We start from the raw sequence: 25095 nt of genomic DNA, 5'->3' as shown, positions 1-25095 counted from the left end.
AGGTGCAACTTCTTTTCACCATGGGGAAAATGTGATTGGAAAATGCAGTGTGTTAAGGAAAATGTCCGTTTATGTGAATAAAATCTCACGTTTTGTTTTGTTTTATCACTGTTCCAATGACAGCCGTAGATCCCTCTGAGGCAGGTTTTGGCGATCGAGATCATTTTGTTTGTCACACATCAAATGATTCCAGTTGAAAGTACACAGATGGATGGGTTTCTTGACAGGTATAGGCGAGGTTAACCCTCATGTATACTGCCGCAGGTGTTTTATATGAATGACTCAATGCGTCACACTTGAACCTGAGTAAGAGAGAAGAGAATGCAAGATGGTTGTTATGCAAGGGAAACTGTTCTTTAGCTCGAAACAGAAATAAGCTCACAATGCCTGACTTAGGCAGAAAATAAGTCAAATCCATCCCCTAATTACGAAATTTTTTAGAAGAGAGTGAATGTATAGGCTATGTGACTCCAGTCACACATGACAGAGCAGGTATGGAAAGGTTCAAATGTAATTATAAAGGAGTGGCATGCTTTGAAAAGCCCTGAAGCAGAAAACTACAAGGCAGCCTGTGAAAAAAGCTAATATCAATCACTCATTTCCAATAAATGTTGGAATGTTCCCAACTTAATTTACTGCTGCAGTTTGTCATATGATAAATGCTATTTATTAAATATAACATATTTTAACTATATCGTATATTTAAATGTTTCCTAACACTTAAATAATGCCACACTCAAAAAAAAATTACTCTTTGAATGAACATAAAAAAATCATGGAAAGTATTTCCACATGATTAACTTGCTTTATTTCAGCTTTATGCAATTCTGTTATTCCAATTTAATGTACTTACGTTGGGTCAACTTAATTTATTAAGGTTGATTCAACTTATTTACTATGGTTGGGCACAGCTTAATTTAATAGTGTCAGCTCAACTACACAAATTTGTTGTAATCTTGTTGTATTCATTTTTTAACTATTTTTTTTAGTAGTTTTGACTAAATTGTTTTATGTCAATCCAACTAGATAAAGTAGGATAGAGAGGGATAGAACTGATATTCATTCTATGGGAGCTGTGTCACATGAATTAGTTTTCTTTATTTCTATAAAAACTATTAGTCAACAAAACTTGATCAATTGCTAATTGTAACATGCAAGTATATGATCAAGTAAAGCATTTCTTGTCAATGGCATTAGCACAGTTTCAGCTCATTGAGAACAGCATAACTTAACCACAAGATCTACACTTCACGATAATGGCCTCAAAAAAATCAACACAACATAACAACTTTTAAATGTCAAATATAACTGTCAAATATAACATAAAACATTAACAGATCTTTCCCTTCACTAAAAACACATTAAACTCTCCTGAGACATCCCTATGCAAAGCATGCTGGGAAATAGAAATACACTGCCCAGTTCAGTCAGCGCAACATAAATGATTCATGTAGTCTCAACACAAATGGTTTAGCTTAACTAAACATTTAAAACATTTCATTTAACCTAATAAAATCAAGTAAAATAACACTTAAGTAAAAAACTAAAGATTTGTGTTGTTTCAGCTTATTTTATTTAAATAAACTCAGCAAACAGCTAGAATCATTTTTTGAGTGCATTTCAGTATGCTACTGCAAATTAAATGAACATTAAAGATTAAAAGGACCGTGCTCCTATTTTGACAGGGCGTGTGTATAAAGTGAAATATAACCAGCAATGTTATGAAGAATTTTTGGTTTTAGGTTCAATGGTTATGAAACCCATGATCAGATAAACATGTCTAAACAACAAGTGCCTTAAGTGATAAAGTCAACTGTGAGAAGAGGGTTAGCACAACAGGAAGGGGAAAATCAAACTGGAACAAAAATATGAATAAAATATGCTTGTGTACAAGTATTTTACACTTGTAAGGTATAATGACATTTAAAACTTTGGGCTTAGACCTTAAAAAACATCTGTGATATTTGCCCATCTGTTTGCCCATGGTCTAAAAATTTGATGTGTTCAGGCGCATTGTTGGCACATTGCTATTTTAAGGCAGCTAAAAAAACTGCGCCAATGACCAACAAAAACCGGGTCTAAAGTCAAATAAACATGCCAAATATTAAAATAAAAGGATTCCTTTCTGAAAAAGCATTTATTCTTTCCCTTTGCAAATTCCAACATGTACATTTTGAATTCACCATGGTGCAAACACAACTTGCTTTTAAGGGAATGTGAGATGAGACTCTGAATGGTTTATAGCATGTTATGCCCAAAACAAACCCCTTTTGGACCATGCGCCTGGCATGCCAACTTTTTTTTCTGATGCTTAACTAGCAAAAGTGGATTCAGATACACCCTGGACCTGTGCCATGCTTCAGACCATGCACTCTGATTGTTAAAATAGGGCCCAATAATGTCCATTATTGCTTCTCAAATGTCTAAAAAATCTCCAATGATAGCAAGATTTGAACAAATAATTTATTGGGTTTATTATATATTTTTTTATTTGGTTTTAGGTTCAGTGGATATGAAACCCATGATCAGATAAACATGTCTAAACAACAAGTGCCTTAAGTACCAAAGGCAACTGTGAGAAGAGGGTTAGCACAACAGGAAAGGGAAAACTGGAACAAAAATATAAATAAAATACTTATATGTGCTTGTGTACAAGTATTTTACACTTTTAATGTACAATGACGGTCAAAACTTTGGACACACCTGGCTCAGACCTTAAAAAACATCTGTGAAATTTGCCCATCTGTTCACCCATGGTCTAAAAATTAGGTGTGTTCAGGCGCATGCCGACCGTTTTTTCTGATGCTTAACTAGCAAAAGTGGATTCAGACATACCCTAGACCTGTGCCATGCGCTTCAGACCATGCGGTCTGATCGTTAAAATATAGGGCCTAATAATGTCCATTATTGCTTCTCAAATGTGTAAATAATAGCAAGATTTGTACAAATTATTTCTCGGGTTTATTTAAAAAAAATAAAGAAAAAGATACGCTGACAATAACATGCAATAACACTGAAAATAACACACATAAGACAGATTTGTCTTCACAGCAAACTTAGTGCAATAATCATGCATCTCAATTTACTCTTCCATCAGGAATACTGTCTACCAGCCAGGTAAACTCCACAAATGCATTAAAGTTACAGAATCAAAAAGCATAGTGGTGGCGGGTGATGTGATGTGGTCCAAAAACCATGACTAAACATTCCCAATGCAACTGTCAGATATGACTCACTGATATGAAAGTGTTTCAGTGTATCAGGGTCAGCGCAATTCCTGTGTATCAGAGTCAGTGCAATTCCTGCTAGCCCTACATTAGAGAATAAACCATGTATTCCAGAATTAATGGGGGGGGGGGGGGGGGTAGTATTGCAGAGTAGTATTGCATCCTTCAAATCTCTTCATATAATGAAACTAAAGTTTTTACTATATAACTAAAGAAGTTTTAGTTTTTTTAGAAACTAAAGTTTTTAAAGTTTTTTTGTACTATATAGTCTTTCCAGAAAAAAAAAACGTTTGGCTGGAGGCGCGTCGTGTAGGCAGAGCTCAAGAATGGCAAGCGCACAGCTAATTACGTTGAGAGCATCGGCGATGGCCAGCTAAACAAATTTATTTAAACACACGTGCGCACAAACACACACACACACACACACACACACACACACACACACACACACACACACACACACACACACACACACTCACCATGAATCATGAATCAATCCGCTAATTCATTAACCATTTGAATCTTTATTTGAGGATTGAAAACAAACCAGGAAGAGCTAGACAATGCTGAATAAAGTGATTTTTGGACCAAAATGTTTTTTCAACGCTTCAAGATATTCTAATTAACCAACTGATGTCACATATGGACTACTTTGATGATGTTTTTATTCCCTTTCTGGACATGGACAGTATAGTGTGCATACACTTAGATACGCTCTCTGACTAAATATAAAATATCTTAAACTGTGTTCCGAAGATGAACAGAGGTCTTATGAGTATGGAACGCCATTAGGATGAGTCATTAATGACATCAACTTCATTTTTGGGTGAACTAACCCTTTAATGGTGTAAAAACCTCAGTATGCATGAAACAACATTTCACCCTTCACTAGTAAATTTATTCTAACCCTACCCTAGTAAATGTATTACAATAGGCAGTGCCAAATTTGAAAGTTCATCACACACTGTAACCACTGTCGTGTAGAAAAGTTTCTTACCAAGTATAAGCAGCCGTTTTGCTAACAGTGACTAACTTCATAAAAACTTAAAAAATAAGTGTTTGGCAATAAGTGTTCTTCTGGCTTGACAAAGAAAGAAAGGAAGCTTGTCTATAGTTGATGTCCTGGCTCTGAAAACAGGTATGGCAGCACTTTTAATAAGTCACTTAACCTCATTTAAGATTAGACACCAAGTACTTTGTCAACTGCAGCAGTTTATGATTAATTTTGGATTTGTTTCAAATGATCCTTTTGGTCCGATATGAACTGATCTTTAGGAATTATTATTCAAAGGGGCCTTGCAAAAATATTTCTTGCTTCCTAAAAGGTCTAAAACCATGAAACCATGTTCCAGTGGAACAATGTCTATATAACGTCTCAGGTATGTAACCTCTGTTCCCTGAGAACAGGGAACTCGCACTGTGTCCTAGAACGCTTCGGGGAACGCCTCCAGCGTGACAGGTGTCTGAAGCTACTATCGAATCACATCAATCCTATTGACCGGCGACAGCTAATGACATCATCAATATACGACCAGGAAGTATATAAGGGCGCCTTGCAAACATGATGGCAAACACCATCTTTAAGTCTGAAGGGACTGTTTGGCAGGCAGGCCCCGAGGCATGGCAACGAGACGCAGTGTCTCGTTCCCTGTTCTCAGGGAACAGATGTTACATACGTAACCTGAGACATTCCCTTTCGAAAGGGAACTCGCACTGCATCCTAGAACGCTTCGGGGAAAGATATACCCACGCCCCGATGCTGAGGGGAGTGCATGCCCACTGGCAGTGACAACTGTCAGGACAAGCAAATTAAACTGAAAAGCCTGAACCACTCCCCCTCTGGTCACATTGGGCTGTCAGTGACAGCATTCGCTACGGTCATAGCCCAAGCTATAAGCCTCAAAAGAAACCTTAATGCACACGCATGAGGTCCTACCCAGACTGCTCAAAGGCCTGGGACCAACTTCTTCAACAGAAGGGATCCCTTTAAAGGAATGTGGCCAGGGGGCCCGAGGGCACCTCAGCCAGTCACTATTCGGAAAAACCTTTTCCGCATACCACCAGGGAGGCCTGACCTGGTGTCGCTTCTGCGGGAGTGCTCAGGAGGCCAGACAGGCCTACGTACTGATCTAACAGGGAGGCCACGCGAGGGGCCTACGACCGCCTGATCAAACTCAGGCAGCTGTGTGCTCATAGACGACCCTCAGAGAGGGGAGCAACCTGAGCCTGCCTGGTGAGTAACCCCCAGCTGTAGGCCAAACTACCAAAGGTTCTATTCTACAAAGAACTGGTAATAGAAGACCTAATCTTGGGAACTTCGCCTTCAAAGAGGCCTAGAGAGGCCTACTACTTGATAGCAAGTTTCAAGGAGGCGTAAGGGAGGCCTACCTCTCGATAGCAATTCTTGCTGACTGCCAGAACATTCAGAATCGGCCTTTATGGAGGCCTAGTGAGGCCTACCACCTAAAAGCCAGCCCTCAGGGAGGCCTGGTGAGGCCTACTACCTGCCAGCAATGCATGCTAACTTCCCAAGCAGCCAAGTTTACCTTCCGGGAGGCCTGATGTGGCCTACCACCTGATAACCTGCTTCCAGAGAGAGGCCTGCCCTGGTGCCCTTTATCTTTGGACAGCTCGGTTTGGCCAACCCTGTCTGTTCAGGAAAACAGAGTCTCCGGACACTGCCTCGGTGAGGCATCCAGACTGAGGGACTGAAACCTGGCAGTCCTTCTCAGACCGAATCTCAGAGACGGGTATCCCAGAGAGCAATACTCAGCGTAGTGCTTTACAACCATTGCTAGCGAGGGGAGTCTAACTGCTCAATCCAAGGATCTCCAAAGCACTTATGTTTCAAAGCACTAAGGCCTGTCCGGATTGATCTAACAGGGAGGCCTCACGAGAGGCCTGCGACCGTCTGATCAGACTCAGGTGGCTATGTGTTCATAAAATGACCCTCGGTGAGGAGAGCACCTGAACCTGCCTGGTGGGTGACCCCCAGCTGTAGGATAAGCTACCAAAGGTTCTAATTCCATAAAGAACTGGTAATAGAAGTGCCTAATCTTGGGAACTTCACCTTCAATGAGGCCCAGAGAGGCCTACTCCCTGATAGCAAGTTTTCAAGGAGGCCTAAAAGGGGCCTACCACTTGATAGTAATTCATGCTGAGTGCCAGAGTATCCAGACTCGCCTTTCTGGAGGCTTAGAGAAGCCTATCCCAGGGAGGCTTGCTAAGGCCTACTACCTGTCAGGAGTCTACTTAAAACACATACCCCTAAACTCTATACAGGGAACGAAGGTCTGTAGAGAAATACATTTTAGTGTTATCCACACAAAAAATGACAGACCATCTCACCTGCGGCATGTAGAGCAAAGACTCACCGCACAGTTCTCATATGAACATGGTGTCTACAACCCTTGCATGCCTGAAAGAGGTGCTCTCACTGATCAAGCCAAGGCGGGTTGATATCTTTCCATCCACTCCCAGGCCTGATGTAAGAAGCACCTGGGGAAACAATGAAGAAGAAAGAGGAATGTCAGATTTCTTCTTCTTACAAGAGTCTCGCCTCCCATGCAACCTACTCCTCCTCAGAGGGGGCGCATGAGAGTCGATACTCCCGCCTGCCTGGGTGCGGATCCAGCATGGTACGCCAGAAACACCACCATGGTGTGCAAATCTGTAACAGCCTGCCCCGCTGGCGTATATGCCCTGCCATTAATGTACAACATCGAAAGAGAGGAGATGGCAGAGTTAGAGCTCTGTGTTGATGCCTACTCATATGCAAGATAGTTCGCAAACGTCCCGTCAATCGGCAGCATCAACACACACCCATATTCCCTCGAAATCAGTGAAAATAAATCGCTGATGATGATAAACATCGGGCCAAATATGGGTTCTGTCGTGCCCTCTCGATCTCTGTATGAAGATTAGGAAGGAACGGAAGGCTCAACTGAGCCGATGGTTTATGGCTGGGGAGAAATCAATTGTCCAATCTAGCGATCTCTCCTCTAATGCGCCAACATGGCAGCTGAAGACTGCCTGCAGCGCGTTCCATAACATCCATCAGCTCAGCATACACGGTCAGGGTGGCTGAGAGTAACAATCTCACCAGCCATCCCTAAGAGCACTTGCTTTGATAAGTCTCGTCAGCCGCCAGATCATATGAGAGGAATACAACCCTCTCAAGACGACTGCCGAGCTCCATCTGGGAAACCCATGATGTGTGCCAGTGCCCAGCCTTGGCATGAGCGAGACCACATCACCAGTCCCAGATGCCGAACCCCCCTCCCTCAAGAGGAGAGCCAGACGAAAACAGAGCGATCCTTAGAAAACCGCTCACAATTTACACAAACAGCAGTGTAAATGTGTAAAACACAAACTGACTGTGCATTCTCTTTATCCCAGGCAGTAAATAATGAATTTGTATTACCTTAATTCGTTTAAGCAATTTAGACAGAAAAGTCCCTGAAGACGAAAAAGATGGTGTCATGTTTGCAAGGCGCCCTTATACTTCCTGTTCGCACATTGATGATGTCATGGGCTGTCGCCGATCAATAGGATTGACGTGATTCGATAGTAGCTTCAGACACCTGTGTCACGTCACGGACACGAGGAAAAGTGGTGCGAGGACTCAGGTGCAGAGAAAGATAATTTATTACAAAATAAACATAAACTCAAAACAAAACCCACAAGGGGGAAAAACACATAATCATAAAACATAAACCAAAGACTCAAACCAAAGGAATCACGGGGAACTGGGAGACGTAGACGAGACATACACAAGGATCCAACACAGACTGACAAACACAAGGAGCTTATAAGGGGAAGAAATCAAGAGGGAACAGGTGGGGCAAATTAACCAATAATCAGATAACAAGAAGGGCGGGGGTTGACAGTAGACCGGAGACATGACAAAACCCACATGTGCACACAAAACAGGACAGGCATGTGACATTACCCCCTCCTTAAGGAGCGGCTACCAGACGCTCCACTAGGGACAGGGATGGGAGAAACAGACCAGGGCGGGACGGGAGGGGCTGACCAGGGCGGGACGGGAGGGACTGACCAGGGCGGGACGGGAGGGACTGACCAGGGCGGCACGGGAGGGACTGACCAGGGCGGCACGGGAGGGACTGACCAGGGCGGCACGGGAGGGACTGACCAGGGCGGCACGGGAGGGACAGACCAGGGCGGGACGGGAGGGACAGACCAGGGCGGGACGGGAGGGACAGACCAGGGTGGGACGGGAGGGACAGGGGAAACAGACAAAGAAGGAACAGACAAGGGAGGGGCAAACAAGGGAGGGACAAGGAAAACAAAAAGTTCAGGAGGCCATGGTGGCCCACAAAGTTCAAATGGCCAGGGCGGCCCGCTGAGTTCGGGAGGTCCACCGAGTCCAGGTGGCCGGAGCGGCCTGCAGAGTTCAGGCAGCCAGGGCGGCGCGGGTAGAGCAGGGTGCCAGGGAGGCACGGTGAGAGCAGGACTCCTGGGTGGCGCGGTTAGTGCAGGGCGCCAGGGAGGCGCGGTGAGAGCAGGAAGCTTCAGTGGCGCAGGCAGAGCAGGGCGCCTCAGTGGCGCAGGCAGAGCAGGGCGCCTCAGCGGCGCAGGCAGAGCAGGGCGCCTCAGCGGCGCACGGAGAGCAGGGAGCCTCAGCGGCGCACGGAGAGCAGGGAGCCTCAGCGGCACACGGAGAGCAGGGAGCCTCAGCGGCGCACGGAGAGCAGGGAGCCTCAGCGGCGCACGGAGAGCAGGGAGCCTCAGCGGCGCACGGAGAGCAGGGAGCCTCAGCGGCGCACGGAGAGCAGGGAGCCTCAGCGGCGCACGGAGAGCAGGACGCCTCAGCGGCGCACGGAGAGCAGGACGCCTCAGCGGCGCACGGAGAGCAGGACGCCTCAGCGGCGCACGGAGAGCAGGACGCCTCAGCGGCGCACGGAGAGCAGGACTTCTCAGCGGCGCGGGCCGAGCAGGACGCCTCAATGCCGCAGGCAGGGCAGGGCGCCTAGGAGGCGCGGTGAGAGCTGGACGCCTGGGAGGCGCGGTGAGAGCTGGACGCCTGGGAGGCGCAGTGAGAGCTGGACGCCTGGGAGGCGCGGTGAGAGCTGGACGCCTGGGAGGCGCGGTGAGAGCAAGGCGCCTGGGAGGCGCGGTGAGAGCAAGGTGCCTGGGAGGTGCGGTGAGAGCAGGGCGCCTGGGAGGCGCGGTGAGAGCTGGACACCTGGGAGGCGCGGTGAGAGCAGGACGCCTGGGAGGCATCTCCGGCCCAGCGGCGTCCACCGGAATACGATCCACCAGCACAGGGACCACCGGAACACTATCCACCGGAACAGAGACCACCGGCATCGGGACCACCGGAACACGATCCACCGGAATAGAGACCACCGGAACACGATCTACCAGTACAGGGACCTCCGGAACACGATCCACCGGAATAGGGACCACCGGAACACAGTCCACCGGCATGGGGACCACCGGAACACGATCCACCGGTACAGGGACCTCCGGAACACGATCCACCGGTACAGGGACCTCCGGAACACAGTCCACCGGCATAGGGACCACCGGAACACGATCCACCGGTACAGGGACCACCGGAACACGATCCACCGGCACTGGGACCACCGGAATACGATCCGCCAGTATTGGGACCACCGGAACACGATCCGCCGGCATTGGGACCACCGGAACACGATCCGCTGGCACTGGGGCCACCGGCACAGGGACCACCGGCACAGGCACGGAGGGAGACTTCCTTCTCCTCCTCCGTTTCAGGACCACTGGAACACGATCTACCGGCATCGGGACCACCGGAACACGATCCACCGGCAGCGGGACCAGCGGAACACGATCCACCGTTAACGGGACCACCGGAACACGATCCACCGGCAACGGGACCACCGGAACACGATCCACCGGCAACGGGACCACCGGAACACGATCCACCGACACAGGGACCACCGGAACACGATCCACCAGCAACGGGACCACCGGAACAGGGTGCGCTAGAACTGGGGCCACCGGAACTGGGACCACTGGAGTGGGGGCAGAGGAAGCCTTTCTCCTCCTACGCCTCGGGGCCACTGGAGCAGGGACTACCGATCTTGGGACTGCCAGGGCAGGGGCCATCTCCCTGGCAGCTCTCTCCTGCTGGCAGGCGATAGCTTCCACCATTGCCTCAAATGTGCCTCCGTCATATGCCCTTCTGAGCCACCACTCCATGGGCTCATCTAGGGCATAATTAAAAAGGTCCTTGAGTGCAGAGTCACTGAGCCTCAGCCCCTTGGCTGTCTCCAGGAACTTCTTTGCAAAATTCCTAATCTCCATTCCCTCCTGGTGAAGTAGGTGGAGGACTCGAAACCGTAGAATCCGCTCATAGTAAGGACAGGTGGTGAGCGATTCCGGGATCGAGTCCTCTCTCTGCTGAGTCCTCAACATGGTTGGATCCTTCTGTCACGTCACGGACACGAGGAAAAGTGGTGCGAGGACTCAGGTGCAGAGAAAGATAATTTATTACAAAATAAACATAAACTCAAAACAAAACCCACAAGGGGGAAAAACACATAATCATAAAACATAAACCAAAGACTCAAACCAAAGGAATCACGGGGAACTGGGAGACGTAGACGAGACATACACAAGGATCCAACACAGACTGACAAACACAAGGAGCTTATAAGGGGAAGAAATCAAGAGGGAACAGGTGGGGCAAATTAACCAATAATCAGATAACAAGAAGGGCGGGGGTTGACAGTAGACCGGAGACATGACAAAACCCACATGTGCACACAAAACAGGACAGGCATGTGACAACCTGTCACACTGAAGGCGTTCCCCGAAGCATTCTAGAGCCCTATTCGGACGGGATTAGATTAACATGGGGACATGGGGGTAAAGTCATTTTACCTCAGGACGTCTGTGATATTAATGGCCAATTCGCACGGGATAAGACATCTCAGTAAAACTAGCAGAAGTGGGAGGAGTAACTCGCTTTACACACCTCCTTGATGTCATGTGCGTATGACGTTACCGTTATAACGTGAGCAAACACACAACCTGAGCTGAGCGCCAGTCTGAACTCCGTCTCCAATATATATGTGTTTTAATAAACAGTTAGGTCCAGTCTAACGATTCTGATTGGATTATGTTGGTAATAGACACTTTCCTAGAGCTAAAATGTGTTGTGCCTCTAAGTGCTTTTGATCTTCTTTTTGCTTTAAATGATATGCGGAAAATACCAGACATTTTCCACAGATTTGTCCCACCACCTACAACGCAACCGAATGCTTCAAGCGCCTCCAAGTTTGCAAAATGCGCTTTTTTTTTTAACATTTAAACAGGAAATGACGGAATTTTACCATACATTTTTTACAGCAGGTCTATTCGAACGGGATTAGTATTACCCGAGGTCATTTTTCCAGACTTTTTTACAGGAGGTAAAAGTCTCTGTAATCTTTACTGACATTGTCCGTAATGATTACCGAGATGGCACATTCGGACGGGACTAAAATCACTGAGAACCTCTGGTAATAATTACTTTACCCCCACGTCCCCATGTTAAACTAATCCAGTCCGAATAGGGCTTAGGACACAATATGAGTTCCCTTTTGAAAGGGAACTTTACATCCTTAGGTTTGATTTTGTTGATATTCTTTTCATTCAAATTGTCCAAGTGATTTTCTTAATATCCTCTTGGGTGCGTATTCATTTATCAAGGACTGATGCACAGCAGTGCCCAAATGTATTGCAGTGACAAATTTTGTGTTTTGTACAGTTTGCTGCATCAGTAGTTGTATATTATTTTTTCATGTTTCTATGGTATAAATGATAAGCATTTCATACGTTTTTTTTTTGTTTTGTTTTTTGCAAAAACATTAATGCAAAGACTTCACAGTGTTGACCCTTTTTCATAACCTCTGCAACTCGCTCTCTCATGCTAAATATCAAGTTCTAGGCCAAGTCCTGACTAATGGAGATTCATTCTTACCTTATTAGTGCTTGGAAGTGATCGCAATTTATGGGCTTCTGCTCCTGTCCACTCACCTTTTTTAGGACTGACCACAGGTTGCATGGCTACAGATCCAAAATTTCAATGTAATGATCTCTGAGCCACTAACCAAATTGTCACCAAATTGCTCCTGGGTCATTGGGAAAAGTTGCTCTTGAAGGAGGTTTTGACACCATTCTTCATTTATGGCCAGAATTGTGAGAGACTCAGGATGCTTCATTATTGGTGTGACACAGGACTCACCTTTAGTATTCACCTTTTCCTCTGAGGACAATCGTTTTTCCAGATGTCACAAACAGTTGGGGGGCTTTGCACCAGTTTTCGGCTGTCCAATCATTGTACTTCCTACATCATTTTTTTTTTTGGAGAGAAGTAGATTCTTGACACTAGACCATAAGGGCAGCAGTGGCTCAGTGGTTCATGTATGTTGTCTATGAACCAGAAGTTGGTGGTTCCATCCCCAGCTCCACCTGACTAAGTGTCGAGGTGTCCATGAGCAAGCAACATAACCTGCTGCTCCCTACGAGCTGGATGGTGCTTTCCATGGTATACACCGTTAGTGTATGAATGGGTGAATGTGAAGCACTATATAAATGCAGTCCATTTACCATTGTTTAAAGGTCTTGGCATCACAATGTGTGCAGATGTCACTGCTAATACTGAACAGCGTTGTACTGGTGGTGACATGATTTATCCTCAAGAGTTGGTCCTGGTGCTTGCTGGGCATGCAATTGGGAATGTGTGGCAATAGAGTCTCTAGCGCTGGGAGAAATGTAAAACATGGAGTGGACCCCAGTGTACTGTGGAGCTTACAGAGACTTCCACCATCAGCTCTTTTTTCTCTTCAGAAAAGCTTTTAACTGTTTTGTGTTGGTTGATTGTTTGTATTATTCTATATTTTTACTTGTTATTCATTTTTTGCTATTTTTTCCCTTTGTTACACTTTGAGATTCTTCGGGAATGAAAAGTGCGTTATAAATAAAATCTAGTATGCTGGCATCCTAAAGCCTTTTTTATTGCAATTAAACCTCTCTACTTGAATTTCTTTATGATTTGGTAAATTGTTCTTTGAAGTGTAATGGCAGTTTCCTTGCATGTGAGGCCATTTTTATACAAAGCGATGATGGCTTCCTTCCTTTTATAGCAGCCTGTCTTCTAATCCAATTTCACCAGACTAGAACCATGTGCTGATGATATGTTTAGTAGCTGGTCATTTTGAAATCGGGGGTGGAGGGAGGTAAGGGTTTGTGGCCAATGAAGCTTTTTGCAATTATTTAAAATGCACCTGATCACTCTGCACAATAATCTAAAAATAATGGACTGGTTTTAAGTAAAGCCTTTGTTAAATAGGACATTTAAGTAGCTTTAATACACATGCCTTATAACATGACTGGTGTGCATCTTGAAACAAAATAATGGCACTGACATATTTTAAGATACGTTGCTTTCAAGTTAAAACAGCTCAAACATGCATATTAATTTTGGGATTATAAGATTACACCTTATCTGTAAAATCAAGGATATGTGAATCAACCCCACAACAACTGAAGCAGCAAACTTTGCTAAACAAAATGAGTCACTGCCAACCTTTGGCCATGATGACTGTACATTAACAACTGCTAAAAAAAAACAAAGAAAGAGTGTTAATGGGGATTTGTCATTCACATCTCAATTATCATCCTTCGTTTTGTGGAAATGCTATTTTTGTGATTTATTATCAATACGAAATTCAGTGGTGTTAAACTTTAACAAGGTCGATACATGAATGATTCACTTACGACATAAGATAAGTTTGCTTGGAAAGACTTTTTTGCTTGGAAAGGACAAATTGTGACATTTCTAAAAAAATATTTTTACGTAAAATTGGAGCACATGAAAGAAATGCAACTTGAAGCAGCTTGAAGACAACGCAAATATTTGCAGTTGCTAAAATTATTACCCCTATGCAGACAGGTATAACAGGACTTCCGAAAAAGGCTCATATCACATTTTTAACAGGGTCAAAAAAGAAATCATTTCCACGTGTGGACAAACATTATTTTCACGGCCATTGAGATCTTAGTAAAACACAGAAGAAGAAAAACATTACATCTTTCTAACAGTTCAGCAAATCCACTCTATTTCTATCAGGTTTTTACTGTATGTGCTTATATCATTAGAAAAGAAAAACGAAAAAACGAATAAATATCAGACTGTACATATTTAACATCACATGTACTAGGTTTCAGTGCACGCAAATGTTTATATGTGGAGGGAAAATTCATAATATATTTTAAATAAATATGGTTGCGAGAAAGAAAATGAAAGGAAAGCAGCCTATGCAAAGCCTAATGTAAAACCTGCACTTAAATCAAACGACCAAGGCAAATGTTGTTGAACAGTGTCTATGTTGTGAAATAACCAGTTAAAGATAATTGTCTTAATTTCACTTCCTTCATTTAACTGACTTTTGCTGTAACAAACTATTCACAAACTGTAGTTTTTGTCACCCCACTTCATTTTCTTAAAGTATCGTGGTATTGGCTGTGAGAGCTTTCAACCCATTCTAAAATATATTCACAACCACAGATCTTGATGTGCAGTTCAGTGACATCATGGTAGATTTTTGTGTCATTTTGTTTTACCCAAGGGTATTAAAATGCTGTTACGGGTCAAATAGTTTAACACAACAGCCACACAGGGAAATAATTCCCTTAAACAGCTAAATTGTTAAAAAATAAAATAAAAAATATTAATATTGAACATAATTAAAGGTGTCCCCTTAAAATGGTCTAACCTCTTGCAATTGTGCAATTTGCGCACAAAAAACTTTTTATTTTGTATTATGTTTATTGTAAAAAGCAGCATTGATCACTTAAATAACTCAAATAAAATGTTCGTATTAGGATGCTATTAGCACCTATAATAAAACTCTTAAGCATACTTGACGATATTCAGCTCACACGTTTTTTAATAACATTGGATCAGAACATATAGTCCGAGATAATAAACTGACGCAGGGTACCTTACCTTGCTGAAAAGTAACACAAAGAGTGGCATCCAAATCAGGCTCTCAAACTTCAGCACTTCTCAACAGTCTCTGCACGCGAAATCATGATGAGACTTTGCTTAAATCCCATGGACTGAATATTAATGAGTCGCTAACAATGAATGAGCTCACATTTCTTGTCGCTTTTGTGTGGAGCGCCACTAAAGCAATGAGAGCAGTGCACTATATACGCTGTCTCCAACAGAGGGCACACAAAGAGCGACATTCAAAGTGTTTGTAAGCATTTAAATCTGTTGAAAGCTCTGACACACAAATTAATAATTTTCGCCTATATAATATAGTGAGTATATTGCGAACTGCTGCAAATGCCCATGCCAGCTCCTTTTAAAAAACAGTCCCTGTAATCTTAGACTAAATAGCCTAGCACAAAAAAGGTCACTGGCCTACATCGGAGGTGTCTATTTGATGTCAGCATTTACATCTGCAAGATGTAATTTATGTTTGGTAATTTGAAATATGTCTATAGGATGTATCCTATTATGATGTCATATTGACATCTAGAAGACATCTTTAAGATGTTATGTTAAGAGTTTTTTTTTTAATGTTTATTAGTTTTTGCACAGCTTTCCAGGTTAACAGATCTTTAGGAGATATTTTACAGATGGCTAACTATGCTCAGATTAATAATATTTATTCTCCCCCAATTATTTAGGCTACGTTAGGCTATAGGTAACAGCGTGTATGCATATGTAGCAAATAAAATCAGTAGGCCTAGTAGCCTATAAATAAATATAATTAGAATAAAAGAGCATTTATATAAATGAAATGAAATGACAACTTTCCAGTTTAATATTCTATTTATTTATGGGTTCTTATACGTTTCAGTATAGGCCACCTATTTAAAGTGAAATGTAAACAAAATGTAGTTTAGGCTAATGCTATTTTTTTTTAATGCTGTTCACATTTTGTAGATTCACAAATAATATGTATTTACCCAGCAAGAAATTTTGCGTCTAAAAGACGTCTAATAGCCATAAACACAGCCCAGACGTCTAGGCTAAATCAAGACTAAACTTGGGCTGTCAGTGAAAATCTAATAGACATCTAATCATAGCCCATGATTAGACAGCTACTGGATGACTACATATGTCTAATAGACAGCAAATATGGGTCTAGGCTAAAACAAGGCTAAATTTGGGCTGCCAGTGAAAATCTAATAGACGTTTAATCATATATGCCTAGCCCAAGGATAACGGCCAATGAATGACTAATATATACATTATAAAGTTATACGACATTTCAATAAAACAATAGGCCTACATTTAGTCTAAATGTATTGTTTTATTGAAATGTGTCTAAAAGTCTTGCCAAGCTAGAGATGATAGGCAGCACTGGGAGTTTTTTTAACACAATTACTCCATTGATTCAGGGTAGGTTCATTATTTAGCTATTTGTGATTAGGCACATACCAAGGTCATTCTTTTGTCAGGATGCTTTTGAAATTGAGCAACATGACCAGGAAGGGCAGTTGTCAGAGATGACCAAGAGGGCACAATAACATTCCAGGATGAATTGCGAAAAACTGTCCCAATAGCAATATTTTCTTTTGCACATAATAGTTTTTGTTGACCGAAAAAAAAAGAAGAAGAAGAAAAATAACACTGTTGGTCACATGATCTCTAAAAGGGCGGGGCTAATGGTTCTCCCGAGGAGTTCTTGGTGAGTTGACACAGACAAAAACCAAAACTGGCGAGCAAAAGCAGCTGTATATATTGCTTGTCTTTATTTTTAGTGTGAGCATATTTGTAACGGTACTTTATTGCAATGTTTTGATCATTTTTCATGGCTATGGCTCATCGTTGAGCGCATCTTGTGTGATATTGTTTGAGTGTTAGCAAGCTAGCCTGCTGTAACGTTACTCACTGGACAGTGAGAACCGTAAAGAAACCTTTCATAAATCTTTGGTCATAATTCATGCTTTAGTCATCCGTATGGTCACATTTTTGTAAAGATTTTAATGTAGTTTTTCAAAAATAGTCTTTCATGTCGCTGTTGTTTCCCTCGCCTTCAATTTCTAGCTCAAAACATGGACCAAAAGATTCCGTACGATGACTATCAACTGCCAGTAGTGTTTCTTCCATCCTATGAGAGCCCTCCTGCATGGATCCCTCCACAAGAGGTGCTTCAACACTACTAATACATTTTTCAACTCTTGTTTCATATTGACCTTATTTATATATTTTTTTTCCTTATAATCAGAGGATACATCACCCTGACTATAACAATGAGCTCACTCATTTCCTACCTCGCACTATAGTCTTAAAAAAGCCCCCTGGAGCACAACTGGGCTTTAATATCCGTGGAGGAAAGGCTTCGCAGCTTGGTATATTTATTTCAAAGGTGAGTTGTATCAATTAAAACCTTCGCTAATCAAAAGAACTGTCGTAATCATCTTGTTCTTGCTAAAAATGTTTTGACAGGTGGTGCCAGATTCAGATGCCCATAGAGCAGGACTACAGGAGGGTGATCAGGTGCTTTCTGTCAATGATGTGGACTTTCAAGATATTGAGCATTCAAGGGTAAGACATGATATGTCCTTCCAATAGACAGAAACACGCTGGAAATCTTCTCCTCTAAACAGAATTAATGTATGCCTAATTTCTTCTAGGCTGTGGAGATTTTAAAGACCGCGAGAGAGATTTTGATGAAGGTCCGATACTTTCCTTACAGTGAGTGTTATATTATTCATCCTTCCCTTATTTCTGTTGTGATTTCCAGTCTAATATAGCAGACTTAACCATGTCTTAGGTGCGGGGGAAAAGTTTTTTTTTTTGTTATTTGTTTTTTTTGCGTGGGAGGGGTATTGGAGTTATTGTTTTAAAGGGATCTAAGGAAATAAAGAAAAACAAATAATAATGTTTATATTGTGGTTATGAAGCACATAATATGCATATATTTAAATAAGCACATATTCACTCTTATTTTCATCAGATTAATAGGTAAAAATGGAAACAATTTCTGGTTACGTCAAATTCAGTTATGATTTAGATAAGTCATATTTTCAATTCAAACTGGTCAAATGTTTTAAATGTTTAGTAGTTTACATCACTATATTACTGTTGGTCGCTGAATGTTTTTCGTAAAACAGTTGTCAAAAATAAAATGTCTAGCTACTTATGATGAACTCTGTCACTGCTAAAACTAAAGTGTTGTGTTGGAATTCGCACAGTAAGCCTCACCTTCTTTGATTTGATTGGCTGTCTCACTCATTCCGACAGTGACGTGTGCTGTTATACCACTGAGGCATACCAACCTAGACCTAACATTTTGCTTTTTTTTAGCAACATTTTGGCCATTTCTAATTATTCAAGGGGACTAGATATGGGGTCCCCTGGTTATGGCTCTGCTATATAGTTTATTTTAATTTCGATGCTGTAGGTAACTGATTCAAATGGAGTACCTGACAAATTTGTGTTCTGCATCTGTTTTTCTAGATTACCAACGGCAGAAGGAGAGGACTGTACACTAGGTGGCAGACCTGACCTGCATGACTGAAACAGTGAGTGACGCAGCTGATGAGGCATTGGTGTGTCAGCGAAACTTTCATCTTCCCTGCAGAATTATCATCATCATCCTCCCACTAACTACTGTCTCTGACTAAAAGACTGCTCAAAGAAATCATCTTCAAACACTTCAGAACATGCCTGATGATTCAAAGCTTCGTCACCCATGTTGGTGGTTTTCTTTTCAGGCAGTTCTCTTTTTTTGAGCTGTGCAAGTTTTGAATGCAGCTGGCAAAATTTCCAGATCCTTTTAAAAAACAACAACATGGTAGAAGTGTTATTTATTTATTTAAATAACTATATACAGTTCCAGGGTACCTTATGAATAAATTATGATATGCTATTAATAATCACTTTAGAGTCATTTGTTTATTAATGCTGATATTAATGTCTAATATCATATATTCTTTATTTTATCAACTTTAATTGTAATTGTGCATTCTAAGGAAAAGCATTTACATCAACTGATGTCCTGCTGACAAAAACATTGCTACTGACTAATTAATTGTCATTAAATCCGTATGCTCATGCAAACAGTGCTGTTCAGGTGAAAATACAATTTATGGTGATAATTTGTGCAACATTCTTATTGGATGAAATAAAAGAAACGGTATTTAAAAGAGCTGTTTAACATAATTTATTTAAAATAATTTAAAAGTATAAAACAATATTACCCTTTAGTGAGTTGGGACTTCATATAAATATGAAATTCAAGTTCTCAAACACAAATTTACATATCCATCCATCCACCCTCAGAAAGAAAAATATGTCATAAATCTGGGACACTTTGCAACCTGAAGTGCAAATGTCTTTGCATGGATCCACTGGTATCATTTTGTTAACATGCCATTTTCTTTCATGTTCAAGGACCAAACAAAATACATGTTTGATAAATACAGAACAGCTCTATCATTGGATTTCTCTGCCTTCTGTTTTCCTCTGCCTGTTACAGGCAAATGAACTAATACCACTTCAAGTAATAAATCTTGAGGCAATACCACCTTGTGTCTTGGACTGCTTTGGTTATATTACAGGGCTATTACACACATGTATCCCCCATGGTTGCTTGGTGTCAATCATTTTCACACACATGCCACTACAGACATGGCTCTTTGAAAAGGCCCGTAAATACACAAACAAAAGAAGAAGGATGATATTGGGAACCTCTCTCCAACCATGGAGATTTAAAATAAGGATTAAACATGCTTGACTATATACATAAACAAACAAACTATTCACCTGCATGTCATTTGGTGCAACTTCATCAAACCCATTTAGTAATAAATTACAGAAGCAAATAAAAAAAAGGTCTCATTTAAGACAATGGACCACCTTCAAAAAGCTTTCAAATTAAATTAAGGAGCAGAACCGCATAGTATAGAGTATTTTCCCTTGTTCAAGTAAGCACCATTGTGTCACGTGCGATGCCCTAAGAAACCCAGACATCAATAAAGGAATGTGTAGCACAGTGATTGTAAACTCTTACTCTGTGAGCGGGAGGGTGGAATGTTGACATCAACAAGTTATAAGTAGGGTAAGAGGGAAGAGACTGATCCTGTGACACGGACCAGAGTTTAAGACTGTCTGTTTAGATGTCATTTTAGCTGCTGTCCTCATTCTCTTGAACATCCCTGGATGAGCTCTCATCCACGTTCTCGAGGGAGTCTCCACGCTGGATGGAGAGCTCTGCTGGATCCATCATGGCCAGTTCACTCTGTATGGGGTACAGCCACGGCTTATGATCCGGAGAATTTACTGCTTTCCACGCAGGGTAGCTCTGACCGGCTTTATGAACGCTTCTTAAGACCTGTGGAATGACATAAGAGGGTCAGGGAGTGGCACGGGTATCAACTTTGGTCGCTTTTCAGTCTTGTGTAACCCAAACAATGAAATGGAATCCAGTTTCACCTCATTTTCAGGCTTTGCAATGACTCAGATTGCCCTTTTCGCTCAAGCAAAGCTATAAATAAGCAGTGTTTCTGGTTTCTGCCAGGGTCTTCTGAATTTTTGGCAGCACAAAGTATCAGTGTGCATGCATGCAATACTACTTATAATGTGTGATTTCTGAACTAAAGATAATAAATAATTACTAGAAAGGAAACCAACCACTTAAAAAAATTATTCAGCAAATATGCATTAAGTTGGTTTCAAGGTTTCATTAGTTAACAGTTAACTTTAGTTACCATGAACAAATAATTAACAGCATGTCTACAGCATTCATTAATCTTAGTTAGTTCATTTCAACATTTACGATTACATTATTAAAATCAAGTGTTACATTTGTTGACATTAGTTAATGCACGGTGAACTTACATGAACTAACAATAAAAGACTATTTTTATTAACTAACATTAACAAAGATCAATAAATACTGTGTTGCCCAATGTTAGTTCAAGTTACATTCATGTACATTAACTAATGGTAACAAATGAGACTTTACTGATGTGTTACATCAGTCTCCACACAAAAAAATATGATGCAGCACAATGGTTTTCAACATTGATAAGAATTTTTTCTTGTGCAGCAAATCTGCATATTAAAATGATTTCTGAAGAATCATGCAACACTGAAGACTGGAGTAATGGTGCTGAAAATTCAGCTGCAATCACAGGAATATATTACATTTTAAAATATGTTTAAACAGAAAGTATTACTGTATTATCAAATAAATGCAGCCATGGTGAGCATTATAGAATCATTTCATTTTGAACCGTGCATATACATGTGTGTAAGTTAATCAAATATTAAACCTGATCAATGGTCAGTGGAAAGACAAACACCTCAGCTTTCAATAATAGTGTATAACACACTAAGTGTGAAGTATAGACTCTGTTATCAGTGTGCCCTTTGGACAGAGATACCGACTGACAACACTGCAAACAACAGCCTTTCCATATGCCGTAATTCCACAAGACTATTAAACAAACAGCGAATTGAAGCATTATTATAGGGGTTTCTAACAAACAGTGTCCGTCATAATCATAGACGATTAATGAAGAATAAAGATTTAATAGGATCCCAAGTGATGCGCTTCCGTAAATAAAAAGAATGACTGTAGTCATGCAGCTTGTAGACAGAACAAGATAAACAAGTTTCACGTAGGCACACCAAGTGCTGCGTGAGTGTCTTCAGTACAAGATATTCCAGTAGGTTACCATGGTAACAATTGTGATTTCAAAAACCTTAAACACGGACCCACACACAATTGACACAAAGATATATTCGCATCCTCAGAGTAATCAACAAACAAAGACTAAACATGTTCACTTACTTTTGGAGCCAGGACCTGAGATGCTTTGTTGACAACCCATTTTGGAAGAGACCCTAAAAGATCATTTTAAAAAAGAATGGTTAGAAAACAGCAACAAATTTAAGTCTTACGATGTAAATTAATGACTGGTAACATTTCGAAAGGATCAGCGAATTGGTTCATACCTCTGGGGTCAGCTTGTGAGAGGTATGTGAAAGTGCAGCTGTTGGGTCCTGTCGGTTTGATCAGGTAACCCGTCAGAAGGGAAACAGCCCTTACCAGATCTTTTCGTGGGGGATATTTCTATAAAAATAAAAAAAGAAGAAGGAAGCAAACCTTTAACAAAAGTATTTGTATAATGTTTAACATTTATGTATTAATAAACTATTATTATTATTATAAAATAATTAGTATAATATTCAATGTTAAAATACACTCTACGGCAAACATTTTTTATTTTTTATTAATCATTTCAGTGATTATAATCTTTCTAGCATGTTATGTTTGCCACCAGTTCTATCCCTTATGGATGGAGTGTGTAGCCTTTCCTTTCTTAAACAACCATGTAGGAAGACACATCATGACCATATTATACAAAATCCTTACCAAAAATGCATGCACCTCTTGATGGAAATAAATGTTCTGATGTTTTTCCACCAAGAGGTGCATTCATTTTTCTTAAGATCTTGTGTTGACAATGCAAGAATCCAGAACTCTTTAAAGTCTACTCCAGCACATCCCAAAGACTTTCAATGCATTTAAGAGGTGCCAATTCATGTGCGAAAATGATCCTTCATGCTCCATCCCAAACATTCTTTCATAGCTTGAGCCGGAGGAATCTTGACATTGTCATCCTGGAATATGGCCATGATGTGTATATAATAAATAACTCTAATAATGATCCAATCACACTCTTAAGCAGTTACCCATTTAAATCCAAACAGCAACTTTTTTAAAGTGAATTTGTAAGGGGGAAAACAGTCATTATTTGTGCTAGTGGTGCAGACTACTTAATATTTCATGGCCTTAAGCTTTATCTAGACATTCATTAATATAAGGTGTAAGTAAATTAGAGACATACCGGATGTTTCACTGAGAAGTTGATGATCACATACTCATATTCAGACGCCTGCCATGAGCGCAGGGTTACCACATCCCTGTTCTTCAATGGTTTCGGACAAATCCCTGTGAATAAAGGAGGAGGAAAAAATATTTTTATGACATGTAGGCCCACGAAGACACGAAACTTCACTACCTGTGACAAAAAAAGAGGAACAAAATAATCTCTGTGTTGACTATAATAACAGTAAAATAACAAAACAAAAAACACAACATGGACAGAGATTTAAAAGATTATAACTCACATGAATAGTAGCCCACGTCAGCATTGGGACCCAGGCGGGCAATGTCAAAACTCTCAAGCATCGTAGGGTCCCATGACTTCCGGTACTGGCTGTCATGAAGCACATCATACATGGTGGCAGCCGATACATCCTTTATGTTCATTCTACACTGTTTTGGAAACAAACGCATTTGCATTAGTGTTGTTATGGCAGCAGTAAACAGGAGTGGACATGTAAATTAAACTGAAATGTAATAGAGAGAAGGAAAAAAAGGATCTACATTGCAATGATATTTGAAGAAGTACATTTTCATAATACCATTAAATCATGTCTATCCAATGACCCTTTAAGCATTTCATAAGGTAGTAAAATTAAATGTTCCTATTAAAAGTTATAAAGGGTTTAAACAAAAATATATGGGCCCTGCTGTAAAGTTTGAAACCTCTGGGTAAATTATTTTAAAAGGCAAAACTGACACCATAACTTAAAAACATCAACAATTGTCATACACACATAGCATAGCAGTTAGGCAAACATCTTACCTTGATTTTGTGCACTTTGGATAAGTATCCTTTATTGCTTGTAGAAGTAGATAAAGGGGCCACCTCGACCCAGACCTCCATGTCATTCTTATCATACTTGTTGAGCCAATTCTCGGTGGCCAAGCATTGTTTTTTGAACTCGTTAAACATGAATTCATCTGGAATGATTCCCGAACCGCGAGACATAACTGAAACAACAATTTCACCAATGATTTTTTTTTTACCGCGAGAAAAACAGATCTTCCAACGAGGCTGAATGACTTCGTTCTGCTCACTAAGGGTGATGGGCAGTTTTTGTAGTTAGAGATTAACAATTCAAGTTTGACGAGATTTTTCTCTCAAATTCCTTACCTGGCGTCAGCGCTTGCGCGTGGAAAAAATCTCGTCACACTTCCGGGAGTAGAACAGGTGTATTACAACACTACTAGGTGCGCAGCTATAATCTGTCAGCTCTGAACAACAGTGATTTAGCACACACGGACATGATCTTGATTATACCCAACGGCTTTTATGTACTCGAGTCAAAACTGTTGACAAACTGGGTGTGTCGGACCGCCCATATTGATTGGGCATTCGGGTGCGGGTCCAGTGGTCCCTTTCTGCTACTGCACTGATTTACATGATTCATTCATAACGGAATCCCTGAAGACGACCTGGAGTTCACGACCGAAACCTTTCAAATCACCGGCATAGCATAGGTGATTCGTCATTCAACATGCTTGTTGTGCAGTGTGTCATAATAAAAAACGGAATTTCGTAATGTTTTAAACGTTCCGACGTTGGACCAAAGAGAACATGCAGTATACATACAAATTATAATATATTGGTCAAAAAACAATATTGGTGTCCGCTTGTTGGTAACATGGATAATACAATCAGTATCACAGACAGAACATCAGTACTATTTGCCAGTTATCTTTTTATTTATGAAGAATAGTCATATTAATTCTATATAGCTTCATATTGTGTATAATATTCGTGTTTAATATCCGTCAACCTTCAGAAGGCGAGGTGATGCATTGTGCAAAGGGGGGTTTAGCCTACAAAATTAAATTGTTGTCATTGCATATAAGTGTGATCAAGTAATCTATGAAAGTTACTGTGTATAATAATTATATATCAAGTCTGTTTCTAATATCCATGTATTGTGTATAGCCCTATATACAGGAACCAAAAGCAGGACAAA

The 25095-nt window shown here is 41.2% G+C and overlaps 3 protein-coding genes across 8 annotated transcripts in view; 1 reads left to right on the top strand and 2 right to left on the bottom strand.

Moving 5' to 3' along the window:
* Nucleotides 1-15405, bottom strand: part of gdpd2 (glycerophosphodiester phosphodiesterase domain containing 2) — a 29013-nt gene extending 13608 nt beyond the window's left edge. For 2 of the 3 annotated variants that reach the window (XM_067457568.1, XM_067457570.1), the window contains exons 1-2: nucleotides 15232-15405; nucleotides 90-302 (exon numbers count right to left, since the gene is read on the bottom strand). In XM_067457568.1, coding sequence (XP_067313669.1) covers nucleotides 90-164 — 75 coding nt within the window. In that variant the 5' untranslated portion in view covers nucleotides 165-302; nucleotides 15232-15405. Of the gene's footprint in view, nucleotides 1-89; nucleotides 303-6601; nucleotides 6726-15231 lie in introns of all 3 variants that reach the window. The other variant, XM_067457569.1, reaches the window with a different exon arrangement.
* A 1467-nt stretch (nucleotides 15406-16872) lies between these two features.
* pdzd11 (PDZ domain containing 11) lies at nucleotides 16873-19774 on the top strand. 4 transcript variants are annotated; one of them, XM_067457562.1, is made up of 6 exons: nucleotides 16873-16930; nucleotides 17290-17390; nucleotides 17471-17611; nucleotides 17692-17790; nucleotides 17880-17940; nucleotides 18706-19774. In XM_067457562.1, the coding sequence occupies exons 2-6, from the start codon at nucleotides 17298-17300 to the stop codon at nucleotides 18738-18740; spliced, it is 429 nt and encodes a 142-aa protein (XP_067313663.1). In that variant the 5' UTR covers nucleotides 16873-16930; nucleotides 17290-17297; the 3' UTR covers nucleotides 18741-19774. The 4 variants fall into 4 exon arrangements, with proteins under 4 accessions (XP_067313663.1, XP_067313664.1, XP_067313665.1 ...); XM_067457563.1 differs by lacking the exon at nucleotides 16873-16930 and adding an exon at nucleotides 16935-17004; XM_067457564.1 differs by lacking the exon at nucleotides 16873-16930 and adding an exon at nucleotides 16998-17022.
* stard14 (START domain containing 14) lies at nucleotides 19300-24492 on the bottom strand. The gene is made up of 7 exons (XM_067457561.1): nucleotides 24261-24492; nucleotides 23910-24097; nucleotides 23389-23536; nucleotides 23106-23209; nucleotides 22210-22327; nucleotides 22046-22098; nucleotides 19300-20581 (listed from the first exon to the last, which is right to left on the bottom strand). Exons 2-7 carry the CDS (start codon nucleotides 24093-24095, stop codon nucleotides 20375-20377), a joined length of 816 nt encoding a protein of 271 aa, XP_067313662.1. The 5' UTR covers nucleotides 24096-24097; nucleotides 24261-24492; the 3' UTR covers nucleotides 19300-20374.
* Nucleotides 24493-25095: the final 603 nt, after the last annotated feature.

This window comes from Pseudorasbora parva, chromosome 11, assembly GCF_024679245.1.
Source record: "Pseudorasbora parva isolate DD20220531a chromosome 11, ASM2467924v1, whole genome shotgun sequence".
NCBI lineage: Eukaryota > Metazoa > Chordata > Actinopteri > Cypriniformes > Gobionidae > Pseudorasbora > Pseudorasbora parva.
Note: the sequence above shows the minus strand (reverse complement) of the source record. Positions and strands in the feature narration are given on the sequence as shown.

What these genes read in the sequence shown, in the direction of transcription:
- pdzd11 (XM_067457562.1), top strand. Translation starts at nt 17,298, where the DNA reads ATGGACCAAAAGATTCCGTACGATGACTATCAACTGCCAGTAGTGTTT. An exon ending in TTGGTATATTTATTTCAAAG is followed by an intron (nt 17,612 to 17,691) that starts GTGAGTTGTATC and finishes ATGTTTTGACAG; the next exon opens with GTGGTGCCAGATTCAGATGC. An exon ending in AAGATATTGAGCATTCAAGG is followed by an intron (nt 17,791 to 17,879) that starts GTAAGACATGAT and finishes AATTTCTTCTAG; the next exon opens with GCTGTGGAGATTTTAAAGAC.
- stard14 (XM_067457561.1), bottom strand. Translation starts at nt 24,095, where the DNA reads ATGTCTCGCGGTTCGGGAATCATTCCAGATGAATTCATGTTTAACGAG. An exon ending in CCAAAGTGCACAAAATCAAG is followed by an intron (nt 23,537 to 23,909) that starts GTAAGATGTTTG and finishes TTTCCAAAACAG; the next exon opens with TGTAGAATGAACATAAAGGA. An exon ending in CTCACAAGCTGACCCCAGAG is followed by an intron (nt 22,099 to 22,209) that starts GTATGAACCAAT and finishes ATGATCTTTTAG; the next exon opens with GGTCTCTTCCAAAATGGGTT.